General features: G+C 45.3%; 1 protein-coding gene across 6 annotated transcripts in view; it reads left to right on the top strand.

Moving 5' to 3' along the window:
- The first annotated feature begins 3,908 nt into the window (after window positions 1-3,908).
- The window catches only part of LOC146021035 (nuclear body protein SP140-like protein), a 33,900-nt gene continuing 13,244 nt past the window's right edge, over window positions 3,909-24,564 (top strand). For 3 of the 6 annotated variants that reach the window (XM_083154868.1, XM_083155039.1, XM_083155096.1), the window contains exons 1-10: window positions 4,043-4,182; window positions 11,110-11,177; window positions 13,087-13,271; window positions 16,170-16,323; window positions 18,822-18,991; window positions 20,257-20,413; window positions 20,552-20,733; window positions 21,502-21,652; window positions 22,323-22,367; window positions 23,568-23,675. In XM_083154868.1, the coding sequence (XP_083010994.1) occupies window positions 11,162-11,177; window positions 13,087-13,271; window positions 16,170-16,323; window positions 18,822-18,991; window positions 20,257-20,413; window positions 20,552-20,733; window positions 21,502-21,652; window positions 22,323-22,367; window positions 23,568-23,675 (1,168 nt within the window). In that variant the 5' untranslated portion in view covers window positions 4,043-4,182; window positions 11,110-11,161. Of the gene's footprint in view, window positions 4,183-11,109; window positions 11,178-13,086; window positions 13,272-16,169; window positions 16,324-18,821; window positions 18,992-20,256; window positions 20,414-20,551; window positions 20,734-21,501; window positions 21,653-22,322; window positions 22,368-23,567; window positions 23,676-24,564 lie in introns of all 6 variants that reach the window. The other 3 variants (XM_083155012.1, XM_083154928.1, XM_083154983.1) reach the window with 3 other exon arrangements.

Consider the following 24,564-nt stretch of genomic DNA (forward strand, 5'->3'; position numbering starts at 1 on the left):
GGATACTCGCGTTCCCATGTAAACACTGGGCGTTCCCATGGTAATCAGTCGTGATGTCGGTGCCAGGGACGGACACCTGACATCACCAGATGTCAGCTGCCCGCCCACTTCCTGTCGAGTGTGCACGCAAATCTAACATATGCATACCTCCCAACTTCTGATTAAAAGAAATAGGGACGCCGGGAAAGGGGGCGGGGTGTATGCAAATGAGGGTGCGGCTTATGCTAATTAGTCACGACCTCATTTTCATACGAGAATAGACGCTGTGTGCATGCGCACAGCGGCTATTCTACTAGATTGGGGGGTCTCCCAACTGCCACCCCCCGCAGCGGGACAATGCCTGCCGCGGGTGGGACAGCGGGACAGGACCCGAAAATCGGGACTGTCCCTCTAAAATCGTGACAGTTGGGAGGTATGCATATGCGTCCACATCATTCGATGGTCGTGGCCCTGAGTGAGAACACACACTGCGAGGGGGGGAGGGGGGGCAGTGTACCACATAGTTGCCTACCCTCCTGCATTCTGCAGGAGACTCCCTGAAATAGCAGCAATCTCCCTATCTCCCTCATTAGTCTAGCAATCTCCCTCATTTTACCAAGCCCAAGTTACATTTTGGGGGGAAAAAAGGAATGAGAGATAGATACATTTACATTGAATCATCAGCACCATTTCCCAGCACTTTACCAAGTATATTAGCTCTTACTAACTGCTTTGGGGCTCATCTACTTTTGGATATAAGTAATTTTAAATGATTCCTCCCAGATATAGCAGTACACACCCACGCTTCTAGAAATAGATATGGAGCTAGACACGCCCTGTGGGTGGGGCATGACACACCCCCCTCAATGGGGCGCTGTGCAAAATTCTGCTACCAACTTTAATCTCCCTGAAACTAGTTTTCAAAAGTAGGCAAGTATGGTGTACCACCATTCGCAGGGTGAGTTCTGGTTGACTTCCAAGGGTGCGAATTCGCATCCGAGCAAATCAACCACAATAACCCCCTAGATCATTTGTATTTTCTGCTGTTCTATGGAAATTGAGACGATCATCGCGTTGTTTGCACATCGTTTAGTGCATTTCCAGCTTATATCTCACATGCTGTGCAAGGAGTACCTTATTCAGTTACATGTATATACAATTACTATGTGTTTTAAAAGAATGAATAGTCATAGAAAAAAATAGTTGTCAAGCCCTTGAATTTAAAACGGAGTAGTAACTATTATAAATGTCCAGTAGAGGGAGGTGTTGCACAGCATACTACAGCATACTGCTTCTCCTGGCTATTAGGGCTGTGTCCCTCAGTATCATTTACAGCTGAACAAACACCGTTTATAACCGTTATGTAAAAACTGCGGTTTTCGGCCATTTTCAGAAAATCGCATATTTTAAAAGTTGATCATTGAGATCTGTGCATGGTTCTGGTGTGAAAAAAAAAAAAACGGAGTGGGGTCCCCCCTCCAGAGCTGGTCCTGGTTTCATAAAATCACGGGGCAGAACAAATAGGGGTCCCCTGGATTTGACAAAACCAGCACCAGGCTCAAGGGCCGGTCCTGGTTCCCAAAATATGGGGGACAAAATGAGTAGGGGTCCCCCCGTATTTCAACAACCAGCACCAGGCCCAACCAGTCAGCAGGGTAATGCCACAGCCGGGGGAGACTTTTTATACAAGTCCCCCCAGCCAAACCATTCATCCCCTGACCGGTCAAAGCAGTCATCCCCCTGACCGGTCAAAGCAGTCATCCCCCTGGCTCCTGATTGGCCGCTAGGCCAATAGAATCATTCGGAGGAGAGACGCTGAAGATGGAGCATCAGCGTCTCTCCGGCTAGTTCATCAGACGGGTAGCAGCTGGTGTAGACGCTTTTTTTTTTTTTAAAGAAGACCTGGACTATGTCGGATCAAGAGGACAGATCTTCGTATGAGGACCTTGGTGAGGAGGATTTTCTTCCACAGGTCCCCCTATGGATTTTTTGGGATCCTGGACCCCGGACTCTTCAGCCCCGGACCTCGGACTCTACAGCCCTGGAGCATCGGACCCCGGACCCAGGGACCTACCTACGGGCTCAAGATAGGTAAGTATCAGTATGTGTGGGCTTTGGATGTATTAAAGTTTTATTTTTAATGGGTGTCAGTGTGTTTATTTATCTATTTCTTTTACTGTGGAACTACAAGTGCCAGCGGGCCCTTTAATGCCCCGCATGCTGGGACTTGTGGTTCTCCAAGTCCCAGCATGCGGGGGAGGCTTGCTGGGACTCATAGTTCCATAGTTTTTCAAATATTTTTTACACAGAATCAGCTCGATGCCCACAGCCCAGGGGCATTGGGGACAGCCCCGGACTTTCAGCATGGGCTGGTAAGTCCTGGAGGGGGGACCTCTTCTTTGGGGGGGGTCCACACTTTCCCAGGATCCCTTGTATAAAAAGTTTCCCCAGACATTACCCTGCTGGCTGGTTGGGCCCGGTGCTGGTTGTTGAAATACGGGGGACCCCTACTTATTTTGTCCCCCGTATTTTCGGAACCAGGACCAGCCCTTGAGCCTGGTGCTGGTTTTGTAAAATCCAGGGGAACTCTATTTGTTCTGCCCAGTGATTTTATGAAACCAGGACCGGCTCTTTGAGCCCGGGGCTGCTTATGCTCTGGAGGGGGACCCCACGCCGTTTTTTTTTTTTTTCATTTTTTTTCAACCAAGATCGCACATTTCTGAAAATGTGCCGATTTTCATGACTGAAAATCGCACTATATCGCACTTTATTGCGCTATTTTGCCACAAATTCGCATCTTATTAAATATACGAAAATCGGCCAAATAATGCAATTTTAAAAAGTGTGATTTTGTGTGATTTTTTAAACATGCCTAAAAATCGCCCCCTATTAAATTTAGCCCACACACTAGAACGATTTTTTGGGCCGATTTTCGATAAATCGGCCGATATATCGGCCGATATTTACAGATAATCGGTCAAAAATCGGTCGAAAAGCGGCCGATGCTCGCTCCCGTGGATCTTTTGCTAAATCTTCTGATCTTACGTGCTGCACAAAAGATCAGAAGATTTAACAAAAGATCCATAGGAACGCACACGGGATCTTAAGGAAAATCTTTGGTAAAGATGTGCGCTTGCCTGAAATCTTTTGTCCAGATCGGACAAAAGATTTGAAGGCTAATTTATGCGCACATCTTAAGATCGCAGATCTTTCTAGTGTGTGGGCACCTTAAGGGTCTATGTACCGGAAAGAGATAACGTGTGTGTGTGTAGGGGGGGTGCGGTGCAGAGAGGGTTCCCCACAACCCACCTCTCCCCCGCAACACCCCTTCCATGGTTCGTGCCCCCACGACCACCCTCTGGGAGATCGTGTCCCACACACACACACACACACACACACACACACAGTGTGCAGTGTGTTGGCTGGGGAAGTGTAAAGGTGCCCACACACTAGAAAGATCTGCGATCTTAAGATGTGCGCATAAATTAGCCTTCAAATCTTTTGTCCGATCTGGACAAAAGATTTCAGGCAAGCGCACATCTTTACCAAAGATTTTTCTTAAGATCCCCTGTGCGTTCCTATGGATCTTTTGTTAAATCTTCTGATCTTTTGTGCAGCACGTAAGATCAGAAGATTTAGCAAAAGATCCACGGGAGCGAGCATCGGCCGATTTTCGACCGATTATCGGTAAATATCGGCCGATATATCAACTTTTACCATCGGAAGCCATCCATCGATGGCATAAAATTATTCGACCATCCAATATCGATGCCCAAAACATCGAGCACTAGGTCCCAACCATCGATGTTTTGAGAACATCGATAGTCGACGGCCATCCCTAGTGTGCAGTGTGTGTGAGCAGGGGAAGTGCTACAGACAGTGTGCAGTGTGTGGGGGCTGGGAAAGTGTTACAGTGTGCAGTGTGTGTGTGCAGGGGAAGTGTGTAAGCTGCAGCCTAGTGCTGTGTATGTAATGTATGTAGGAGGACAGGCCAGGAGCTGTAGGGGGCGGGCAGTGGAAGGAAGTACCAGCCAGTAACACTGTATACCCAGCATGGCCTGCAGGGGGACTGACAAATTGAAGGTAAAGTAACTTCTGACTTGTAGTTTCCGGGACCCGCAGCTCTGGCTGACTCCAGTTTCCTCTTAAAGCCACAGAACCAACTGATACAAACAGAGAACAGAACGAAGGCGCCGGGCTGCGGTAAGTATGGAGTCACCATGTGACACTTCTATCAGCTATAATACACTGTACAGTGCACACTGCATTGGGGATTCTGGCTGCAGTCCCTGTGAGCATGGAGTCACAATGTAGCACCTATGGCAGTTATACGCCCTGTATAGTACACACTGCATGGAGTCACAACAATGTAGCACCTATGGCAGTTATACACCCTGTATAGTACACACTGCATGGAGTCACAACAATGTAGCACCTATGGCAGTTATACGCCCTGTATAGTACACACTGCATGGAGTCACAACAATGTAACACCTATGGCAGTTATACACCCTGTATAGTACACACTGCATGGAGTCACAACAATGTAACACCTATGGCAGTTATACACCCTGTATAGTACACACTGCATGGAGTACCTGTGAACATGGAGTCACAATGTAACACCTATGGCAGTTATACGCCCTGTATAGTACACACTGCATGGAGTCACAACAATGTAGCACCTATGGCAGTTATACACCCTGTATAGTACACACTGCATGGAGTACCTGTGAACATGGAGTCACAATGTAACACCTATGGCAGTTATACGCCCTGTATAGTACACACTGCATGGAGTCACAATGTAACACTTATGGCAGTTATACACCCTGTATAGTACACACTGCATAGAGTCACAATGTAGCACCTATGGCAGTTATACGCCCTGTATAGTACACACTGCATGGAGTCACAATGTAACACTTATGGCAGTTATACACCCTGTATAGTACACACTGCATAGAGTCACAATGTAGCACCTATGGCAGTTATACGCCCTGTATAGTACACACTGCATGGAGTCACAATGTAGCACCTATGGCAGTTATACGCCCTGTATAGTACACACTGCATGGAGTCCCTGTGAGCATGGAGTCACAATGTAGCACCTATGGCAGTTATACACCCTGTATAGTACACACTGCATGGAGTCACAATGTAACACTTATGGCAGTTATACACCCTGTATAGTACACACTGCATAGAGTCACAATGTAGCACCTATGGCAGTTATACGCCCTGTATAGTACACACTGCATGGAGTCACAATGTAGCACCTATGGCAGTTATACGCCCTGTATAGTACACACTGCATGGAGTCACAATGTAGCACCTATGGCAGTTATACACCCTGTACAGTACACACTGCATGGAGTCACAATGTAGCACCTATGGCAGTTATACACCCTGTATAGTACACACTGCATGGAGTCCCTGTGAGCATGGTGTCACAATTTAACCCCCTAAGGCAGGATTACACATTGCTACACTGTGTGCACACGCCTGGGGCTCAGAGGTGTGCCTGCTGAATAGTATTACATGCCTGGGGCTCACACTACAGGTACATGCACCCTGCAGGCCTGGGGCTCACACTACAGGTACATGCACCCTGCAGGCCTGGGGCTCACAATACAGGTACATGCACCCTGCAGGCCTGGGGCTCACACTACAGGTACTTGCACCCTGCAGGCCTGGGGCTCACACTACAGGTACATGCACCCTGCAGGCCTGGGGCTCACACTGCTGGTGTGCATGTTACAGCCATCAGAGGACGGAGCACGTGTGAAAGCATTTCCTTACGTTCGGTATATTATTACTTATTAACCCTTTGAGTGCCAATGTTGCTGTGAGCGATCCTCAAAATAGCCATTAAAATGCCAGCGTCAGTCACAGCGAAAACAGTCGCTGTGAGCGGCGCTGGCATTTTTAGCGGGATATTTTGAGGATCGCTCACAGCAACATTGGCACTCAAACGGTTAATGCAGCGGTTATCAGTTTTCCAGTACCACCAACAATGGGTCAAGTTTTGTGGATGTGACTTGCGCACAGGTGAATCATTGCCATATATATCTACCTTCAGGTTTTAGAAGGACTTGGTAAAAACCGGAACCGGACCCCGTAGCGCTGGACTGACTCCATTCTGGAATCCGCAGAGCTTGTAGTGTCTGGTCTGGGGGGGTTGTCTGTCCAGGGAGGGAGGGAGATGAGAAGGGAGAGATCAAAGCACCCCCCATACCTCCCAATATGACCTGCTCCAGGAGGGACAGAATGCTCGACAGTGGGAAGCATTGGGTCGACAATGGGAAGGTCAAAATTAGTTTTTCACTTCTTCTTTTATTTGTCCCGAATGTCGACATGGATATCATATTGGTGCACTGTGTCCCCTTGCATGGCTCGCTGCCCTCGGCACACTATTCTATTCTCCCTCCACGCCCTTAATCTTAATCTCCCAGGAGACAGCTGTTACGTGCACCTCCCGGACCGGATACTACAAGCTCCGGATGGGCAGTTTCACAAATGGAGTCTGTCCGGGGTTCCATTCCGTTTTTTTACCCATTCCCAGTTTTAGACCCAATAACCGAAATTTTCTATTGCTGCTATTCATGGCAATAGGAAATTATTTAACTCGCAAATGTATCAAAATCTCGCAGTGACAGGGGCTCCAATTGGCACCTATAATGTGCTACTGAACATGTGACCGTGCTTGTGTGACGACTCTTCCGGTACATTTTATAAGGTGTAGCCCATCAGCTTCAGCGGCCATCTTTAGTTCTCAGAAGCTTCTGGGGCCAATACTTAGCAAATCTGAAACCTACGGGGGCTGCGAATGCTATTGGGAATGGTGGGAACGACGTCAGATCTCTGCTGCTTAATACAAATGGGTGATACTTCTATTTATAGCCACTGAAAATGGGTGTTTTGGGGTCATATACCACAATCGATGGTAGGCCCCTTTATCTACGTTGCTGGGTCAGTAATTCTTCCACCTGCTTCCATAGACATCCTGAAAACATGACTTGTTGGTCTCGCTTGAGGTTTGCGGGTGAGAACTATTGTGCGAATGGATTTCTCAGTTATTCCTCTCCTTTCTTGATTTTTACCATCATCGCAAAACAATTCATTGATATTTTGTCACATGCACATTGGTAAAAAGGTCACGTTCCGCGTGCAATATTAACCTTGCGTGCACTAATTCTGGCCCACAGTGGAAATGGGAATGTTTGCTCATTTACAACTATCGATGTTCTATGGCTGATGGCAGGTGTGTTTGACATGAATAGTGTGCCGTTGATGCAGCACCTTTGATGGTGACACACAATGTTACGAAAACCTTGCCAGCGCCAGAGTCAAATGACCAATGTCTGCACATAGATAGCAGTCAATGGCTAACTATAGACCATTTCTACTAGGGAAGCCCGGGATTGAAAAAATGACCCGGATCGGCCACCCTAATTTCTACCAGTGGTAGAGCCAGTGATGGCTGTCACTACTGTTAGCTTAACCGTAACGTACAAATGCAAGAGCCTAGAGTCCAGATGACATATGCAGATTGTACATAATACTCCATTCATGGATGGCTGGCTGTCGGATCTGGATACCCTGGTCCAGTAAATTCGTCCCTGTTCTGACCCTGCCCCCTCCAACATCAGTCATGCTGCAGCTAACAGGGAGCTGGGTATGGTATTGCATTTCTGTACAAATCTGCCACTGCTGCAGCAATGTGTATAAACCGGGATGCAGTTAAAATCCCAGCGGTTGGGATCCCGGCGTTCAGAATCCCGACGCCGAAATCCCGACACTTTCTCCCTCCGTGGGTGTCCACGACACCCCTGGAGGGAGAATAAATTAGCGTGCCGAGCGTAGCGAGGCACCGGGCCCGCTGCGTGGCGAGCGCAGCGAGCCCGCAAGAGGGGGCGATCCACGTGTCTCCCCCCCCCCCTTGTCGGGATCCCGACTGCCGGGATTTCATACTGAATCCGTTTAAACCATGTGTCAATGTCCTGCAGTGTTTATAAACCTTGTCCATGTACTATAATGAGAGCCTACATGGCTATAAGTTTTTTATTTGTGAACACATTTAAACACTTTATTTTGTACGTGATAACTCTGTTTATCCTCTATGTCAGTGGTTTTCAACCACTGTGCCGTGGCACACTAGTGTGCCTTGAGCTGTTCTCAAGTGTGCCCCCAGATCTAGAGATGCCCAAACTAGTTTACAGCCACCACCGGTTCAACTGTTAGTTACTGGTCTCTTCTTTTCATGTAAAGGGCCAATGTAATTTATTTGTGTTACCTGTGGGGACCAGTGTGATTGTTTTTTATATGGGGTGCAATTGGTTTGTTTTTTAGCTGTGAGGGCCAATGTGTTTTGCCCTGTGGGGATCTCATGGTGTGCCTTGGCAATTTTAAAATCTTATTTAGTGTGCCGCAAGGTAAAAAGGTTGAAAATCACTGCTCTATGTAATGCACTATTTACCTTTCAGTGTAGTCCCCATCTCTTTCCACGCATGTGCGCCAACGCTTGACGAGTCGGGAAAACCCGTCGGAGAAGAAAGCTGGTGGTTGTCGTCGACACCAGGACCGAACGTCAGTTTTCACCTCGTCGTCAGAGTTAAAGTGTTGATCCTTAAGGTGCTCCTTCATCTTTGGGAAGTGGGTTGCAGCACCTGCAGTTCAAGGAGGTTCTGCCACACCCGTCATGCAGCCCTGACCTTGCGCCCTGCGGCTTTCACCTCTTCCCAAAGATGAACTACTCTGACAACGAGGTGAAAGCTGCCAATCAGTCTTGGTGTCGACAACAACCGCCAGCTTTCTTCTCCGGTGAGTTTGCCCAACTCGTCAAGCATTGGCACACGAGATGAAAGGGATGGGGACTACTCACGGCATGAGTGTCTCACTGACAGCATGAGAGCTCATGCTGAGCCTGCTGTCAGCACAGCACATGCTGTAGGTATGTGCTGCTGCTGAGGTGGGGGAGGGTGGGGATGACTTTTTTTTTTCACCCACCTTAAACATTTTGGGGGTTTGGGGGTATGGCCTAATCATAGGAGACGCCTCCCACTATTAGGATACACCCCCAAAATGTTACCGGGGCCCGGCATACCTCTATGCTGCCCTGGCCAGATGCACCAACCTTCAAAAAATTGGAGTGGAGAGTGATAAACAACCAGCCAATCTCGATATACTTTTGAAGGCGCTGTGAACCCCATGTGATGCTATATAAAGAACATAGACAGGGAATGGGCATGGGACTATACATATGTACACAGATTGTACACTTTATTGATAAAGTCTGACAAGATACAAAATATTTTTAAACATGGGAAATGGATACAAACCAAAAACAAAAAAGACAACAAAAAACATAGAAATTAAAGACTCGCTGTTTAACTAAAACCTGAAGTGTATCGTGTTCCTACATACTCGGAAAATAATCTCCATGGGGTTTCTCACAACATATCTCCTCGGGTAAGACCACATGCATTGTATAATCAACATCTTGTTATGAGAACTTAAGGCCCAATAACTACGCGATTTGGGCCCGATTTCAGCCCAAATCGCATGTGTATGACATCGGATCCAATGCGTGATTCCGTGCGCTTCATACTGGAATCGGAGGTCGGATCTGCTGAACATAAGAAAAATCTGAATCGGACCCATCAGAGGCACATCGTGAGATGTATCACGTCTGATTCCGTCCGTAGGTGTGTGCCTAAAATTCCACCAGTTTACGTTTTTGGGAGTCAGGTAATTGACAGTCAAAAACTCCAGAAATGAGGTATTCTATTGTCCTGATCTTTCTTATGCAGTGGCGGCTCTTACCCTTTTGGAGGAGGGGGGCTGCCGCTGTGCTCCCCGCATCTTACGGTCCCGGCCACCGGTCCCCTGCACGGCACCATCGCAGTTACTTCATACATACTGCGCATGCGCTGGCCCAAGCCCCCGGAGGCTTAATCAGGTTCCCGTGTCTGGCGCATGTGCAGTATGGTCCGCGGTACTGCGCTTGCGCAAAACCAGTTTTGGGGGCTACCGCGCATTTGCGCACAGAGAGGCATCCCGGAGGGTTGGAACATCTCCCAGTGGGACTGCCTTGAGTGACTGGCAGGTCGAACTTCCAATAGGAAGTCACTGCCAGTAACATTGAAGCCAGAGCAGTCTCACAGGCTGCATCTGGCTTCAATGTAGGCAGAGACAGTGGCGGATTTTACCTGGGGGGCTGCAGTCCCTAGGTAAAAACCACCACCGTTCTTATCCATAAACAGGTGGTCCAGCTGCTTTTCAGAATGGATGCCATTTTAGACTACCATATTATTCCTGTGTTTAGCACAGATTTTATTACCAAAAGTGCAGATTTTCTTTTCCTTTTTTTTTTTTTTTTTTTTTTTTTTTACATGCATTTGTTTGAATTCACAAAAATGTGCACTCAATGTGATTGTTTTAATATTATTATTTTTTTTTTTTTTTTTTTTACCATTTTCTGCATGCTGTCTTTAACATGTGAGGGGGGGAACCTATGTTAGTTTCTGGATTTTTACAGTTCTATAATAATAATAATATGGTATAATTGGTGTGGGTGCTGTTTTAATAATGAGTTATATTGATGTGGGGCTGTGACCACCCCAAAAAGTACCAATTTAGGCTCTTCGCCAAGGGGGGAGGGGGTAATTAGGTTCCTTGCCTTATAAGAAAAATTGTTTACATAATCTATAGGATGCTTAGAATGAAACATATTTAAATTAAGGACAATGGGCCTGATTCATGGAATAGGGCACAAACGTGTTACACTGCAAGATGGGGCAAATGAGATTTAGATTTGGGTGGATTGTGTTCAAACTGGAATCTAAATTGCACTCTAAAAAATAAAGCTAACATCTGTGGGCCACATGCAAAAGCAGCCAGTATTTACCCTGCACCAAATTTATTTTTCTTTACTGAATCTGTCTCTTTGTCCGATTTTTCCCAAAAGACAACTTATTACACACGATGGAGGCCCGTTAATTGAAGTGCAGTGCGCACTCTACAGGAAACGTGTAGTGGATGCCTCCCCTGTATATAGGGTAGATTTGAGAATATCAAAACTGACAAATTTGCAACATATATTTAGAGCAACCTCTCTTTCTTCTTCAGATCACGAGACGGCAATCAAACTAAAGTATGAGAACGGGTCCTGACCTAGATAATGGATGAAGTATATGGTATGTGCTTGTATACATGACATTTGTTGACTTCTCAATGGGACTAAAATGCAGTTCCCACCAGTGGATGTACTCGCCTTCATTCAGTGTGCGTAGGTCAGAGATGGCCAAACCAGTCCCGGAGATCTCCCAACTGTCCGTGTTTTCCAGGCTACTTGGGGATTGATCTGTAGAATGTGTCGGTTAGGAATGAATCCAAAATATGTTTGAAAATGTGACAGTTAGTAATGTCTACACCTAGGTGGTCTGGAAAACATGTAGGTTGATCTTGAGGACTGATTTATCCAGACCAGGCGTGGATTGTACGCATGGTATCTACGGTGATCCAAATGTACAAACCTCGTAATGGGACGTGCTAGGCATATTTGGATGTTCTGTATTAAGTCCAAGGTCTTATTAAGTGCAAGGTAGCAAATATGCAGAAGCTCATTGGTTGCTACTGGCAACTTCTACAGTGGTCCACTCTTTTCGCTGCTTGATACATCTCTCATTATTATTGTCACCTCTTTATACTATTCGGCTGGGACTATTCATGGTTATTCGTGTTTATCCATTCAGTAAGTTACAGTGTAAAATGACTATAATCCTTGAGTTAGAACAGGGGTCCTCAAACTTTTTAAATCGGGGGCCAGTTCACTGTACCTCAGACCATTGGAGGGCCGGACAATAGTAAAAACAAAAACTATGAACAAATTCCTGCGACAGCAGCTGTTGGGTGGGAGAGAGGTAGAGACCACAGGGGGTGACAGTGATGGGAGATTGGGAAGTTTGGGTGCAACAAGTAGTTAAAATATACAATATATACAGTGCATGAGTGTGTGTGTGTGTGTGTGTGTGTGTGTGTGTGTTTGAGAGAGAGAGAGAAAATATAAAATATAAATACACACACTAGCTCTGTAAAAATTAAACACACACACACTTGTAGCTTACTGTATAAAAGTCAGCTGTGAAAGGGTTAAAGCTGTTTTCAGTCACTCTTGGCTGGTGCAGCAGCAGCATGTAGAATGCAGAGGGGGAGGGCTAGTAACTGGAGTGTAAGGGGGAAGAGTTCCGTGCTTAATAGCAGGAACATAAAGCAGCAGGGAGACAGCCTGTGCGGACGACGCCGGGACGGACATGGGAGGAGGCGTTATTGGGAGGGACAGAGGTTGAAGGTCAGGTCATGCTTCCGGAGCCGTCAGTAAAAGCAGGACAGCAGGACAGCCCCAGCCCCCCCCCCCCCCCCCCGCGAACCGGACCTTGTCTGCAGTAGTAAGCAGGCAGGGCAGTGGTAGCGCTGTGATGTGGTAACATAGCTGCCTGGGGAGGAGGGAAGGAACATGCTGGTTCCGCCGACACATGAAGAGAGAGGGGAGATGGTGGAAGGGCAACTCCGGTTCTGACAGTCAGGAGGGGGACAAGGGGGGTCAAGCACCCCCAACATACCCCCAACCAGTCACGGCCTCTACTTACCCAAAGTAATATGCACTGCTCCACTGCTCCCTCGCTGCTTGCTTCGCGTCGGCTCCTCTCCCGAGTCTCCTCAGCCACAGCGTGTGACGTGTTGACGTCACACGCATAGGAGAAGCTGAAGCAGGGAGACGGGTCGGACCAGCAGACACTGCTGCTTCCACCCGATGTCACAGGCCACGCCCCCGCCCGTCCGTCCATTCGCCAGCCAGCCTGCCCGTCCATCCTCCCGGTCCCGGCTAGTCAGGCAAGTCAGATTGATTGCCTGGGCAGCGGCAAGCAGGCGGGCCACATGAAAGTCCTCTGCGGGCCGCATCTGGCCCGCGGGCCGTAGTTTGAGGACCCCTGAGTTAGAACATCAATCCTTTCAGTAGTAATCAGATTGACCATTCTGTATATATACTGTATAAGTCATTATTGCTGATGATTCACCAACATAAACCAATATTATTCTCTGCAGCAGAACACATCAGCAACGAGTGCCTTGTGGCGGAATACACCAGAAAGCGGTACAGTATATCCACGTTCGATTACCAGTGGTTCTATGCAAAATCCAAAGTCCCAATCTGCCTTGCAGTAACAGAGGGCCTTCCTTTTCTACAAGAATTAAAAGATGCCGGCTTCCTCTCTGAAGAAGAATCATTGGTAAGGTGTTTTTTTTAATCTCTTACGTTTCATTACTAATGAGAAAATAAAGTACTTGCCTTTTGACTCAAGATGTCTGGGAAAGTAACGAATTGCTGCCTGATCCAGGAGAATTCAGATGACCGAAACAATTAAGTATTTTTGTAGATCTCTTTCTGTATAGCGTACACAATAGGAGATATATAATGCCCTCCCATCTACATTAGTGAAGCACCTTATATACTTTAATGAGAGTGTTACATAAACAAAACAAATTAACAGGCCAGTCATATACATAGACCAAATCACATATTTAATATTATAATCATTTTATCCACCTTTTAATGATGCGTTTCCAAGCATTATCTCAACATCTTATGATACCTCATGAGTATCGTCTGTTTGTCTATGTCTAATGTCTGATTGTGTGTCTTCAAAACACTGCCATCTGTTGGCAGTGAGTGAAAATACATCTTTCTCTCACATGTACAAACACAGGCTATCACAAGGTAGCAGACTAGCTTTCGAAGCATTTGCTTTGAGCGGGCTTACTAGTGATGCTATATATATTTACTTAGAACACCCGTTTATTTCCCTATTTTCCCGGATGCTAGATAACCACAGTGTGATTTACTGCTGAGCCGGTACTTCCTTACTATCTACTAAAAATCTGATTTCTGCTAAGGTATAAAACTTTGAACTGAATAATACAGAAGCTTCCATATTTTCAATATCAGGGCTGTAACAAGCCACTCTCTTACTTCCCAGGTGAATTGAGCAGGGGATGGGCATGATGATGTCATCTGAGGCTTTACACAGCAGGGGTGGAGCCATGATCGTACTCCTCACATCATGTTGTGCCTCCACAATGCTGCCATGTATGTGCTGTCTGCTGACTACACATGTGATGTGATGACCTTCTGCAGTAACTTGCTGTGGTCCTGTCATTCATTTTATTGTCTGATGGGGTCCCAGAGCAGAATAGTTTGAGGATCCCTGACTTAGAACATAATAAGCTTTAGGGGCATATCCGATTACCCACTATTGCTGATTACGGGTAATAAGCTTTCCCCCGGCTTATCTGGGATATGTTTCATCTGCCTCAAACAGGCGAAGCCAGCTACCGCACCTGTGTGTTTTTTCTGGCGAAAATGGATCTTTTCTCAGGCGATCTAATAGGATAGCCCAAAATACATCTGCGTACCATCGGGGAAAAAACAATGAAATGTGGGCATTTTTTGGTCCTGATGTTTTACCTGGGATAATAGGATATCCCCCTCAATGTAAAATCATTCTTTAAAAAAAAAATCCATATAAGTTTTCAAAAGAGAAGGGAGTTTTTCAATAATGGTCACTAAATCATAAATAAAACTAAAAAAAATAAACTGTTAAGGCCCCCTTATACTTGTCCAACAAGTTGGACCTGATTGACTCGAGATTTATCCTATGTGCAGGAGGATCAATCTCTTGCAATCTCTTGGTTATACCCAATGGCACGGGATTGTGCACTGGGTCCTACACATCAGGCACATCAGATTTTGTCCGATAACTTGACCGAATCCACCTGAATTGGGTCAAATCTGACAATCTCACAAGGGGCCCTTTAGAAGTCAATCTATGACAATATAAACTATGACAAATATATAGGGGGAATATTTAATATTCAGTGCTCAATAATCTTCTCCGTTAAAGGCAGATGTATTTAGCCTGGTGAAGTGATTAAGTGGCTGGTGATAATGCACCAGCCAATCAGCTAGTACTGTATCTGTCAGGTTACAGTCTGGGTTTGAAAAATGGGGTGTGGTATAGGGTTCCGACAGTCGGGATCCTGACAGTCATTAGTCGGACGTCGGGATCCCGACTGGTCGGACTCTGACAGCATGGTGAGCGCAACAAAGCCCCTTGCGGACACGGTGGCTCGCTGCACTCGCCACCTGTTCTATTCTCTCTCTATGGGGGTCGTGGACCCCCACGAGGGAGAACAGCAGGTGGCCGTCAGGAACCTGGCTGTCAGTGTTTTGATAGTCGGGATCCCGACGTCTGGTAAATGCCTGTCGGGACCCCAACCGGCACCCCGAAAAATGACGGGTGATCTTCTGTCTTCAATAAGTCTTCTTAAAATGCTTCGAATGCAAATGTTGTTTCCCTCTGTAGAGACTAAAGATTGTAGACTTGGAACTGAAGTATGATCAATTGACGCCAATAATATTCACTTTTGATTCCTACATTTAATGTGCCATTTGGGGGGAAATTTACTAAAGGAAATTTGTAAAAAAAAAAAAATAGGTGTATTTGTATCCAGAAATACACTTATTTTTGACATTTACTATCCCAAAAATACGACAATTCGTATTCGTATTGATGTGCTATCAATACGAATACGAATTGCTGTATTTTCGGGATAGTAAATGTCAAAAATAAGTGTATTTCTGGATACAAATACACCTATTTTTTTACAAATTTCCTTTAGTAAATTCCCCCTTTGTACTATTTTTACTGTGTATAGTGGGTGGTGGTTTCTGGTTGATTGTAGTTGCAGCTTGCCATGTCTTTAAATACAAACACAAGGGGTGATTCAGGGTGTTAAGCTGCTTGCTAAGCAGTGAGTGGTGATGAATCTCTCCCCCCCACAATTTGGTTTGCTGTCATTTCATATATTCACTACAGCTGAATGTATGTTTGTTGTGATTACAACCGAAAACACGGATTGGAGTTATTTTCTGAAACTCCTGGCTTGGGATCATTAGGACCCTGATCGAGGCTGTATGGAAATAAATAAATCCATTTTTAGAAGAGCTCAGCCTCAACCGTGTTCATCTTCCTGCATATAAGTTTGCTGGCACAGGTTCATTAGCCTCTGATACTGCTCTCTAATTGCATTTTATTTAGCTGCAATATAAATAATCTGTGGTTTTCCAGGAGCTGCAAGCAGATACCAGGTCTGTTCACCGAGTAGTGTACGAATCTCTGTGCTGGATGGAGGAGAAGAACTTCAGTTTACAGCGTTTCTTTGAGCACTTGTTCCAGAAATCCTACTTGAAAAAATACCCTGATCTATTGCCCGTTTTACACGGTAGGTTCATTTACTATATCCAGTGCTTGAAGTGGGCCGGTATACACCAGTATGGCATACCGGCACTTCTTCTAGCACTTGTTTTTTCACTGATGCACAGAACCTGGCTCCCTCCCCTGCTCACCCACAAGGAGGAGCTGTATACCCTTACCCACTCAGTGGCTCCACTTCACAGCATCCGTGAGCACTTAAACCATGGGGTGTAGTGCAGGGTGTAATAGATGTATTATAGTCATGTGCAGGGGTCAGGGCATGTTGGTGTGTAGCGTCCTATGTCTGTATAGGGTGTAATAGATGTATTATGGTCAGGACATGTTGGTGTGTAGCGTCCTATGTCTGTATAGGGTGTAATAGATGTATTATGGTCATGTGTGGGGGTCAGGACATGTTGGGGTGTAGCGTCCTATGTCTGTATAGGGTGTAATAGATGTATTATGGTCATGTGCGGGGGTCAGGACATGTTGGGGTGTAGCGTCCTATGTCTGTATAGGGTGTAATAGATGTATAATGGTCATGTGCGGGGGTCAGGACATGTTGGGGTGTAGCGTCCTATGTCTGCATAGGGTGTAATAGATGTATTATGGTCATGTGCAGGGGTCAGGACATGTTGGGGTGTGGCGTCCTACAGTATGTCTGTATAGGGTGTAATAGATGTATTATGGTCATGTGCGGGGGTCAGGACATGTTGGGGTGTAGCGTCCTATGTCTGTATAGGGTGTAATAGATGTATTATGGTCATGTGCGGGGGTCAGGACATGTTGGGGTGTAGCGTCCTATGTTTGTATAGGGTGTAATAGATGTATTATGGTCATGTGCGGGGGTCAGGACATGTTGGGGTGTAGCGTCCTATGTCTGTATAGGGTGTAATAGATGTATTATGGTCAGGACATGTTGGGGTGTAGCGTCCTATGTCTGTATAGGGTGTAATAGATGTATTATGGTCATGTGCAGGGGTCAAGACATGTTGGTGTGTAGCGTCCTATGTCTGTATAGTGTGTAATAGATGTATTATGGTCATGTGCAGGGGTCAGGACATGTTGGGGTGTAGCGTCCTATGTCTGTATAGGGTGTAATAGATGTATTATGGTCATGTGCGGGGGTTAGGACATGTTGGGGTGTAGCGTCCTATGTCTGTATAGGGTGTAATAGATGTATTCTGGTCAGGGCATGTTGGGGTGTAGCGTCCTATGTCTGTATAGGGTGTAATAGATGTATTATGGTAATGTGCGGGGGACAGGGCATGTTGGGGTGTAGCGTCCTATGTCTGTATAGGGTGTAATAGATGTATTATGGTCATGTGCGGGGGTCAGGACATGTTGGGGTGTAGCGTCCTATGTCTGTATAGGGTGTAGTAGATCTATTATGTCATGTGCGGGGGTCAGGACATGTTGGGGTGTAGCGTCCTATGTCTGTATAGGGTGTAATAGATGTATTATGGTCAGGGCATGTTGGGGTGTAATTAGAAGGACAGAAAATGTGTGTCTTGGTGTGGTGCACCTTTAGAAGATCAATCACAAAACAAATAAAATGTAGCTTTTATTTAGATGTATTTAAAAACTGCGAACTACAAATAATGACGAACACAGTGAGAATAATGCGTGTTTAAAAACAGCACGTGCTGGGGGGGGGGGGGGGGGGTTCCGTGTGTGATTCAATGGTCTTTATTTTGTTATTCTTTGACTGCAGCGTTACAAAAATACTCTGTTGAAAACACAGAGAAAAGACAGTCAGGTTGCCCAAACCTGAGATCCCTTTGTCTGTTACTATTTTGCAACAGTGTCAATGTGTGCTGATTAGTATTTAAACACTGTTTCAAGTTCTACAGAGACTGAATAGACTGTGTTTGCCAGTTTGTTGTAATTTATGCCTTTTGAGGACAATTACCCTAGAGATTTGTAACTCTATGGGTTATAATGGTTAATATAATCCAAAATTTATATGGTGTGTTAATATTAATCCTAATATGATTTACTTATAATTGTAGTATATATTTGCAGAGGAATATGCAAATCAAAAAGGGACAAAGTATGCTGCTAGGTCTCTGGCAGAACGTGAACCCAAACAGTGTGTATCGTGTGTTCTATCCCCAAAATTATAAGGGGGTGACACCGTGCCGATTGGACCTCTGTAATAATAAGCTACACTGAGCAATAGTAGATGTGGTTTGTAGGTATAAATCGCCTCTATTTTATACGTGTACCCACATTGGAGGAATGCAGCTGCGGGTATCAACACGGGCGCTGTCAGCGCTAATCTACACAGAGCATAAGATGCAATTAAACATTCCCAGCTGATTGTGCCGGCGCGCGTTTCGCTTCCCGCTTTTTAAAGTGTGTAGAATCCTATGTCTGTAGAGGGTGTAATAGAAGTGTATTATGGTCAGGGCATGTTGGGGTGTAGCATCCCATGTCTGTAGAGGGTGTAATAGAAGTGTACTAGGATGATATATATAATTACTATGACACAATATAAAACACAATAACCTATTGTCTTCACAGATTACAATGAAAAGAAAGCTAGGGACAACACGCCAGGCTCCCCTGACGCTGAGAGCGAACGCTTGATTTTCGCGCAGGAGAAAGTTCCTATTTGTATGGCAATTACAGAGCGTTTCCCGTTTCTGCACGGCTTGCAGGACCTCGCCATTCTGTCTGAAGTGGAGTCACTGGTGAGCATTTATGATGCTTGTAATATATGCTTTTAGTATCTGCACTCAATTAAAAGAAAAGAATGATAAATATTTCTTATCTTCACTGTGCTGTGTAGTGTTTATTCTCTAAACGTGTTACATAAGGCAAAGCGTCCTCTAGCTAGTATTTCTCTGTACTCTAAATGGTTATACATCCTTTCCTTAATTCACTGAAATAATCATTTTGTAGGTTTTTTTGTGTAACTGAACAAATACCTGTTTTTCTCTTCAGGGTTCCTGGTCCCACAGGGAAGACATCGGGGGTTGTAGGTGGAACCAGAGGCTCAGGCACCAATATCCAAAGCTTTGGAGCTTCCCAGCATGCCTGACCTCTCCCTTATAACCCTGCCTCCATATACAGGACACCATTTTTTTGTTGGTGCCTGCAGGAGCAAGTGCACCATCTTTTTCTTTAGCTTTTTTTTTTCACTGAGTTGTCAGCGCTGACAGTCAGAGTGGCTCCAGCGCTGCTACTCCAGCACCCCGGCTGGCGTCCATTACCTCCCTGCAGCCAAATGACGCGTATCAGGAAAAGTGGACAGAAACTTCCAAGATGCTGCTTTTGGTCGCTTGGTCCTTCTGGCCCCACAGGCGTCATCCCACCCTAAATAATACTACTTTTGGACATCCTCGATGTCTACCCTGTGGGACCAGGAACCCTGAAGAGGAAATTAGGAGTTATGGTAAACATCCCTTTTGGTTAACTCCTTTTTCTCAAGGTTCCTGGGATCGCATGGCGCCCACCCTGATACACCTAGGGTGGTGGTGGTGACGTCTGCGACTTGGTCACTGGTCCCTTTTTCTGGGTGTGATATAGTGTCCATAATCTCTCTCTCTTCTTTCCTGCTGGACTTGTTATTAAACTAGTGTCCTGTACGTGGAGGCGGGGTTATAAGGGGAGAGGAGTCAGGCATGTTGGGAATCTCCAAAGCTTTGAAGATTGCTGCCTGATCCTCTGGATCCACCTAGAACTACCCTGTTAAAGCCCGGGTTGATGCGTGTTCATGTGCAAAAACCCGGGATATTTTTTCAAGTGTGAAAGGGGTATCAATGGCACTTGTTCTAGCAAAATTTTGACCAACACTGTTCTATGTTCTATATGCGTAAAAAATAACACTTGCTGGAACATCTCGCTGTTACTAATCAATTGTATAGTAATAAGTGTTAAAACCATTATTGATTTTTTCCTATACACACAATATAGTTTGTAGTCCTTATATTTGAACATGTGCGTTCTTTTACAGAAACTGCAGGCAGACGAGAGACCGGTCTCACGCGTGATCTATGAATGTCTATCTGTAATTGAGAAGAAAGACATGAAATTAAATGTAGTGTTTGAGTATATATTCCAGCAGTGCTTCCTGAAGGTGTTCCCTGGGCTACAGGTCATGCTGCAACAAGGTGCTGTACCTTCTATACACTTTGTATTGATAAACACGGTCTGGATTTTGTGTGTTGTCAAGAACATCTATCTCAACAATGTTGTGTCAGAACTAGGGCAACACTTACTAATGACAGTCTATATCTTTCTGTGCACAGAATCCACTGAAGACCAAGCCGGGCCATTTAACGGGAAGCAGTTTCCAAATTTTAGCCGGCCCGAAGATCTACTGGATTTTTTTGAACACAACAAACAGTATATCTGTGAAGCTATAGATGAACGATTCCCACTACTACACGGGTTGCAGGATAAAAGAATGCTGACAAAATTACAGATGTTGGTAAGGGCATCTATTACTGTTTATGATCGATGACATCTCGCCTACATCTTGTATACAGTTGTACTAGGTTAGAAATGTGTCTATTTGATGTATTTTTTATACACATAAACATACCTCCCAATTTTATTTTATTTATTAACAGTTTCTTATATAGCGCACACATATTCCGCAGCGCTTTACAGAGAATATTTGGACATTTTTATTTATTTTATTTATTTACAGTTTCTTATATAGCGCAGCATATTCCGTTGCGCTTTCACATCTGTCCCTGCCCCAGTGGAGATTTCAATCTATTTTGCCTACCACATGTACACACAGACATTTTAGAGTTAATTTGTTGGGAGCCAATTAGCCTACCAGTATATTTTTTTGGGTTGTGGGAGGAACCCGGAGGAAACCCACGCAAGTACGGGGAGAATATACAAACTCCGCACAGTTGGAGCCATGGTGGGAATCAAACCCATGACCTCAGCGCAGTGAGGCAGTAATGCTAACCATTACACCATCCATGCTGCCCCAATTTGAGCAATGGAATCCTTAAAACCACACCCCTCATCTATAAACCACACCCCTCATCTATAAACCACACTACAGATTTATAAAACCACACCCCCAATATATAAACTACACTCCCAATTTATAAACCACACCCACAATACCACATCCAGGCCCAAAACTGTCAAGCCGAGTTGTTGAAGTAGAAATATAGAAGTAAAAGTTTATATTTGTTTGGAATATAAACTATTTTTGTTTTGTATTTCTTAACAGACGCTGCAAGCTGACCAAAGACCCAATAAGGAGGTGCTGTACGACGCTCTGGACTTCATTGAACAGAGCAACAACATAGACCTGTTTTTTGCGTATGTGTTCCAGGAATACTATCTTGACCTCTTCCCCAAACTCAATATCATCTTGCAAAGTAGGTCACTCCAGAATTATACCTGCTATTAATAATGCTACATTTTAGCAATTTAGAATTATTAATGACTGTAATTCTTCATATTCTCGGTGTAAATTAGAGGGAAATAAGAGTTCAGCGTATTAATCTGTGTGTTCCGGAACATCCCCTTAAGACTGTCCTCTGTCTCATCACTGCTTGCTTGTTCCGGATGGTCCGTAGTGTGTTCAGTGTCTCACCCAGTGACCACAATCTGGCTGTATTTACAAAGCGGCACTAACATTCACTTTAAAACATTAGTGACTTTACATTAAATAGTGTCTCTTTACATATTCCGCTCCAACCTGATGAAAACTAGCACAAACGGGACAGAGGTAGACGCACATGGGCAAACATAAGCTACATACAGGGCATTTTTAACTAATTTGACATGACTGGACATGGTACATCTCCAGCTGCACCTCCTAAGGGCAAGAGAACCACCACCGAGCACCACCACCTGTCCGGCCACTTCTTGTTCGCTGATTGCTTAGTGACCCATTCAGCCAGCAGTAATTGATTCCACAGTGTTGCTGCTGTTTCATAAATTCATTTGCTTTCTCACATTCTGTATCGCTGTATAAGGCAAATAAATATATTCTAACCAGGTGACCGTAGTGTGGAACTGATTATTATGTCTTTCACTCTGTAGGTTTAAATGATGCGCTAAAGCTGGAAGTCTATCCGCTGACCACAGGTAATTTATTCATGTTGTTTATTAACCGTTTCTAACATAATGCAGCAAATTCTGTTGCTCTTTACAACTGGAAATAACCGTAATAGAATAAAACTGGGTTGTTACAGACCGACATAGTAGGAGGGCCCTGCTCGCACTCTGTAGGGAAATAGGCATAGATACACAAGGACAGGCGATGTCTATTGCCTAATGGTCCAGCCAGATTGCAAAGGTTCTTGCTGGGCTGTATGATGGGGTCATTCAGAAATGTGGCCAGGGGTCAGGAGGATAGGACAGTGAATATAGACAATGTATGAGACTATGCGCCTGATTCAGACCCACTCGCTAGGCAGCATATATTTAGCCCACCTGCGCTCCCAGGGGAACACCCAGTGTTTCCATGGGGATGCCCATAAAACGCTGGGCTCGGTGAACCGCTCAGCAAGTGTGTAACTCACCAAAGCTGTTCACTCCCGAGGTACGCACATAGACGCACATGATTGCTGCTTTAACACGTCTTCGGGTAGTGCCACGGCCTAGCAAGCCGCTCAGCCTAGTGTACAGCAGCCTCCAGGCAGGAGGAGAAAAAGACGGTGGTTTAAATGGTATTTAAGACACTTGAGGTGCTCATCCACTTGTCTGATTTGGGCCCTTTTCATCCTATTTTGACAGATCGGGCCAAGAAATTTAATGACAAGCGTCAAATCGGATGTGTTTTGTCTCCGATTTCGATCCGATGCGCAGTCGCATACTCATCGGAGCCGGAGATCATACCTGCTGCACCAAGGATCTGTTGGGTCCCGCAGCCATGACTGGAATCGCATAGGATACATCATATGAAAACGGAATACATACGATGTATCGTATGCGGTCCAGCTGCAATACCTCGCGGTAGTGGATGGGCATCGGTAGCTTTTGGTGTTTTTATAAAATATACCTACAAGTAACACACATTACTGTACACAGTAACTCATAGGACTGGAAGGCATGATATTCACCTATATCAGGCATAGCCACACTATGGCACTCCAGCTGTTGTGAAGCTACAAGTCCCATCATGCCTTGCCACAGTTTTGCTATTAGGGAATGCTAAAACTATGGCAGTGCATGCTGGGATGTGTAGTTTCACAACAGCATGCCTGCCCAAAGTGGTGAAGTTATTCTATGATCTCAGGGATTGCACTACTGATCTGCCCTGTGCTTCCTGCTTGTATTACACAGATTGGGATGACGCGGTGTTAGTCAGGAAATGCAGAATGAAGCCCATTAGTTACACTGAGCCTCCTGATTACGACTTGGAATTGGCTAAAGCAAAGAAGAGACCCAAAGGTTTGTTTGTTATTTTGTATTACTCCATATTTACATTTTAACTCACATTGCTGTATAACATCTGCAGAATTATATGTGGCATAATAGTTTATAACAAAAAGCTGATTCTGCGCCTCGCCGTTATGGAGCTGATATCAGGTGTTGTGCATGACACCGGCCACTAGATGGCACCCAGTGGAACAATTCAAGTGTTGCTGAGATTGCTGTTATGATGTTCTGTCATTTTGAGGGCTGGTCACTAAGGAGTTTATTTACTAAAATGGGAGTTCTATTGAAGATGGGATGTTGCTATGTTAACTAAACAGATTATATCTATTTTCTAGAACAGTGGTTTCCAACCTTTTTAAACTCATGGCACACAAGGTTTTAAAATTGCCAAGGCACACCATCACAGTAATTCCACACAATGCTGCTGACACCAACACCCATCCCCCAGTAATTCCCCACACAATGCTGCCGACACCCAACCCCCAGTAATTCCCCACACTGCTGCCGACACCCATCCGCCAGTAATTCCCACACTGCTGCCGACACCCAACCCCCAGTAATTCCCCACACTGCTGCCGACACCCAACCCCCAATTAATCCATACAATGCTGCCGACACCCATCCTCCAGTAATTCCATACAATGCTGCCAACACCCATCCTCCAGTAATTCCCCACACTGCTACCTACACCCATCCCCCAGTTATTCCATACAATGCTGCCAACACCCATCCTCCAGTAATTCCCCACACTGCTACCTACACCCATCCACCAGTAATTCCACACACTGCTGCCGACACCCATCCTCCAGTAATTCCATACAATGCTGCCGACACCCAACCCCCAGTAATTCCCCACACTGCTGCCGACACCCAACCCCCAATAAATCCATACAATGCTGCC

This window comes from Crinia signifera, chromosome 1 (genome assembly GCF_055691185.1).
Source record: "Crinia signifera chromosome 1, ASM5569118v1, whole genome shotgun sequence".
NCBI classification, from domain to species: domain Eukaryota; kingdom Metazoa; phylum Chordata; class Amphibia; order Anura; family Myobatrachidae; genus Crinia; species Crinia signifera.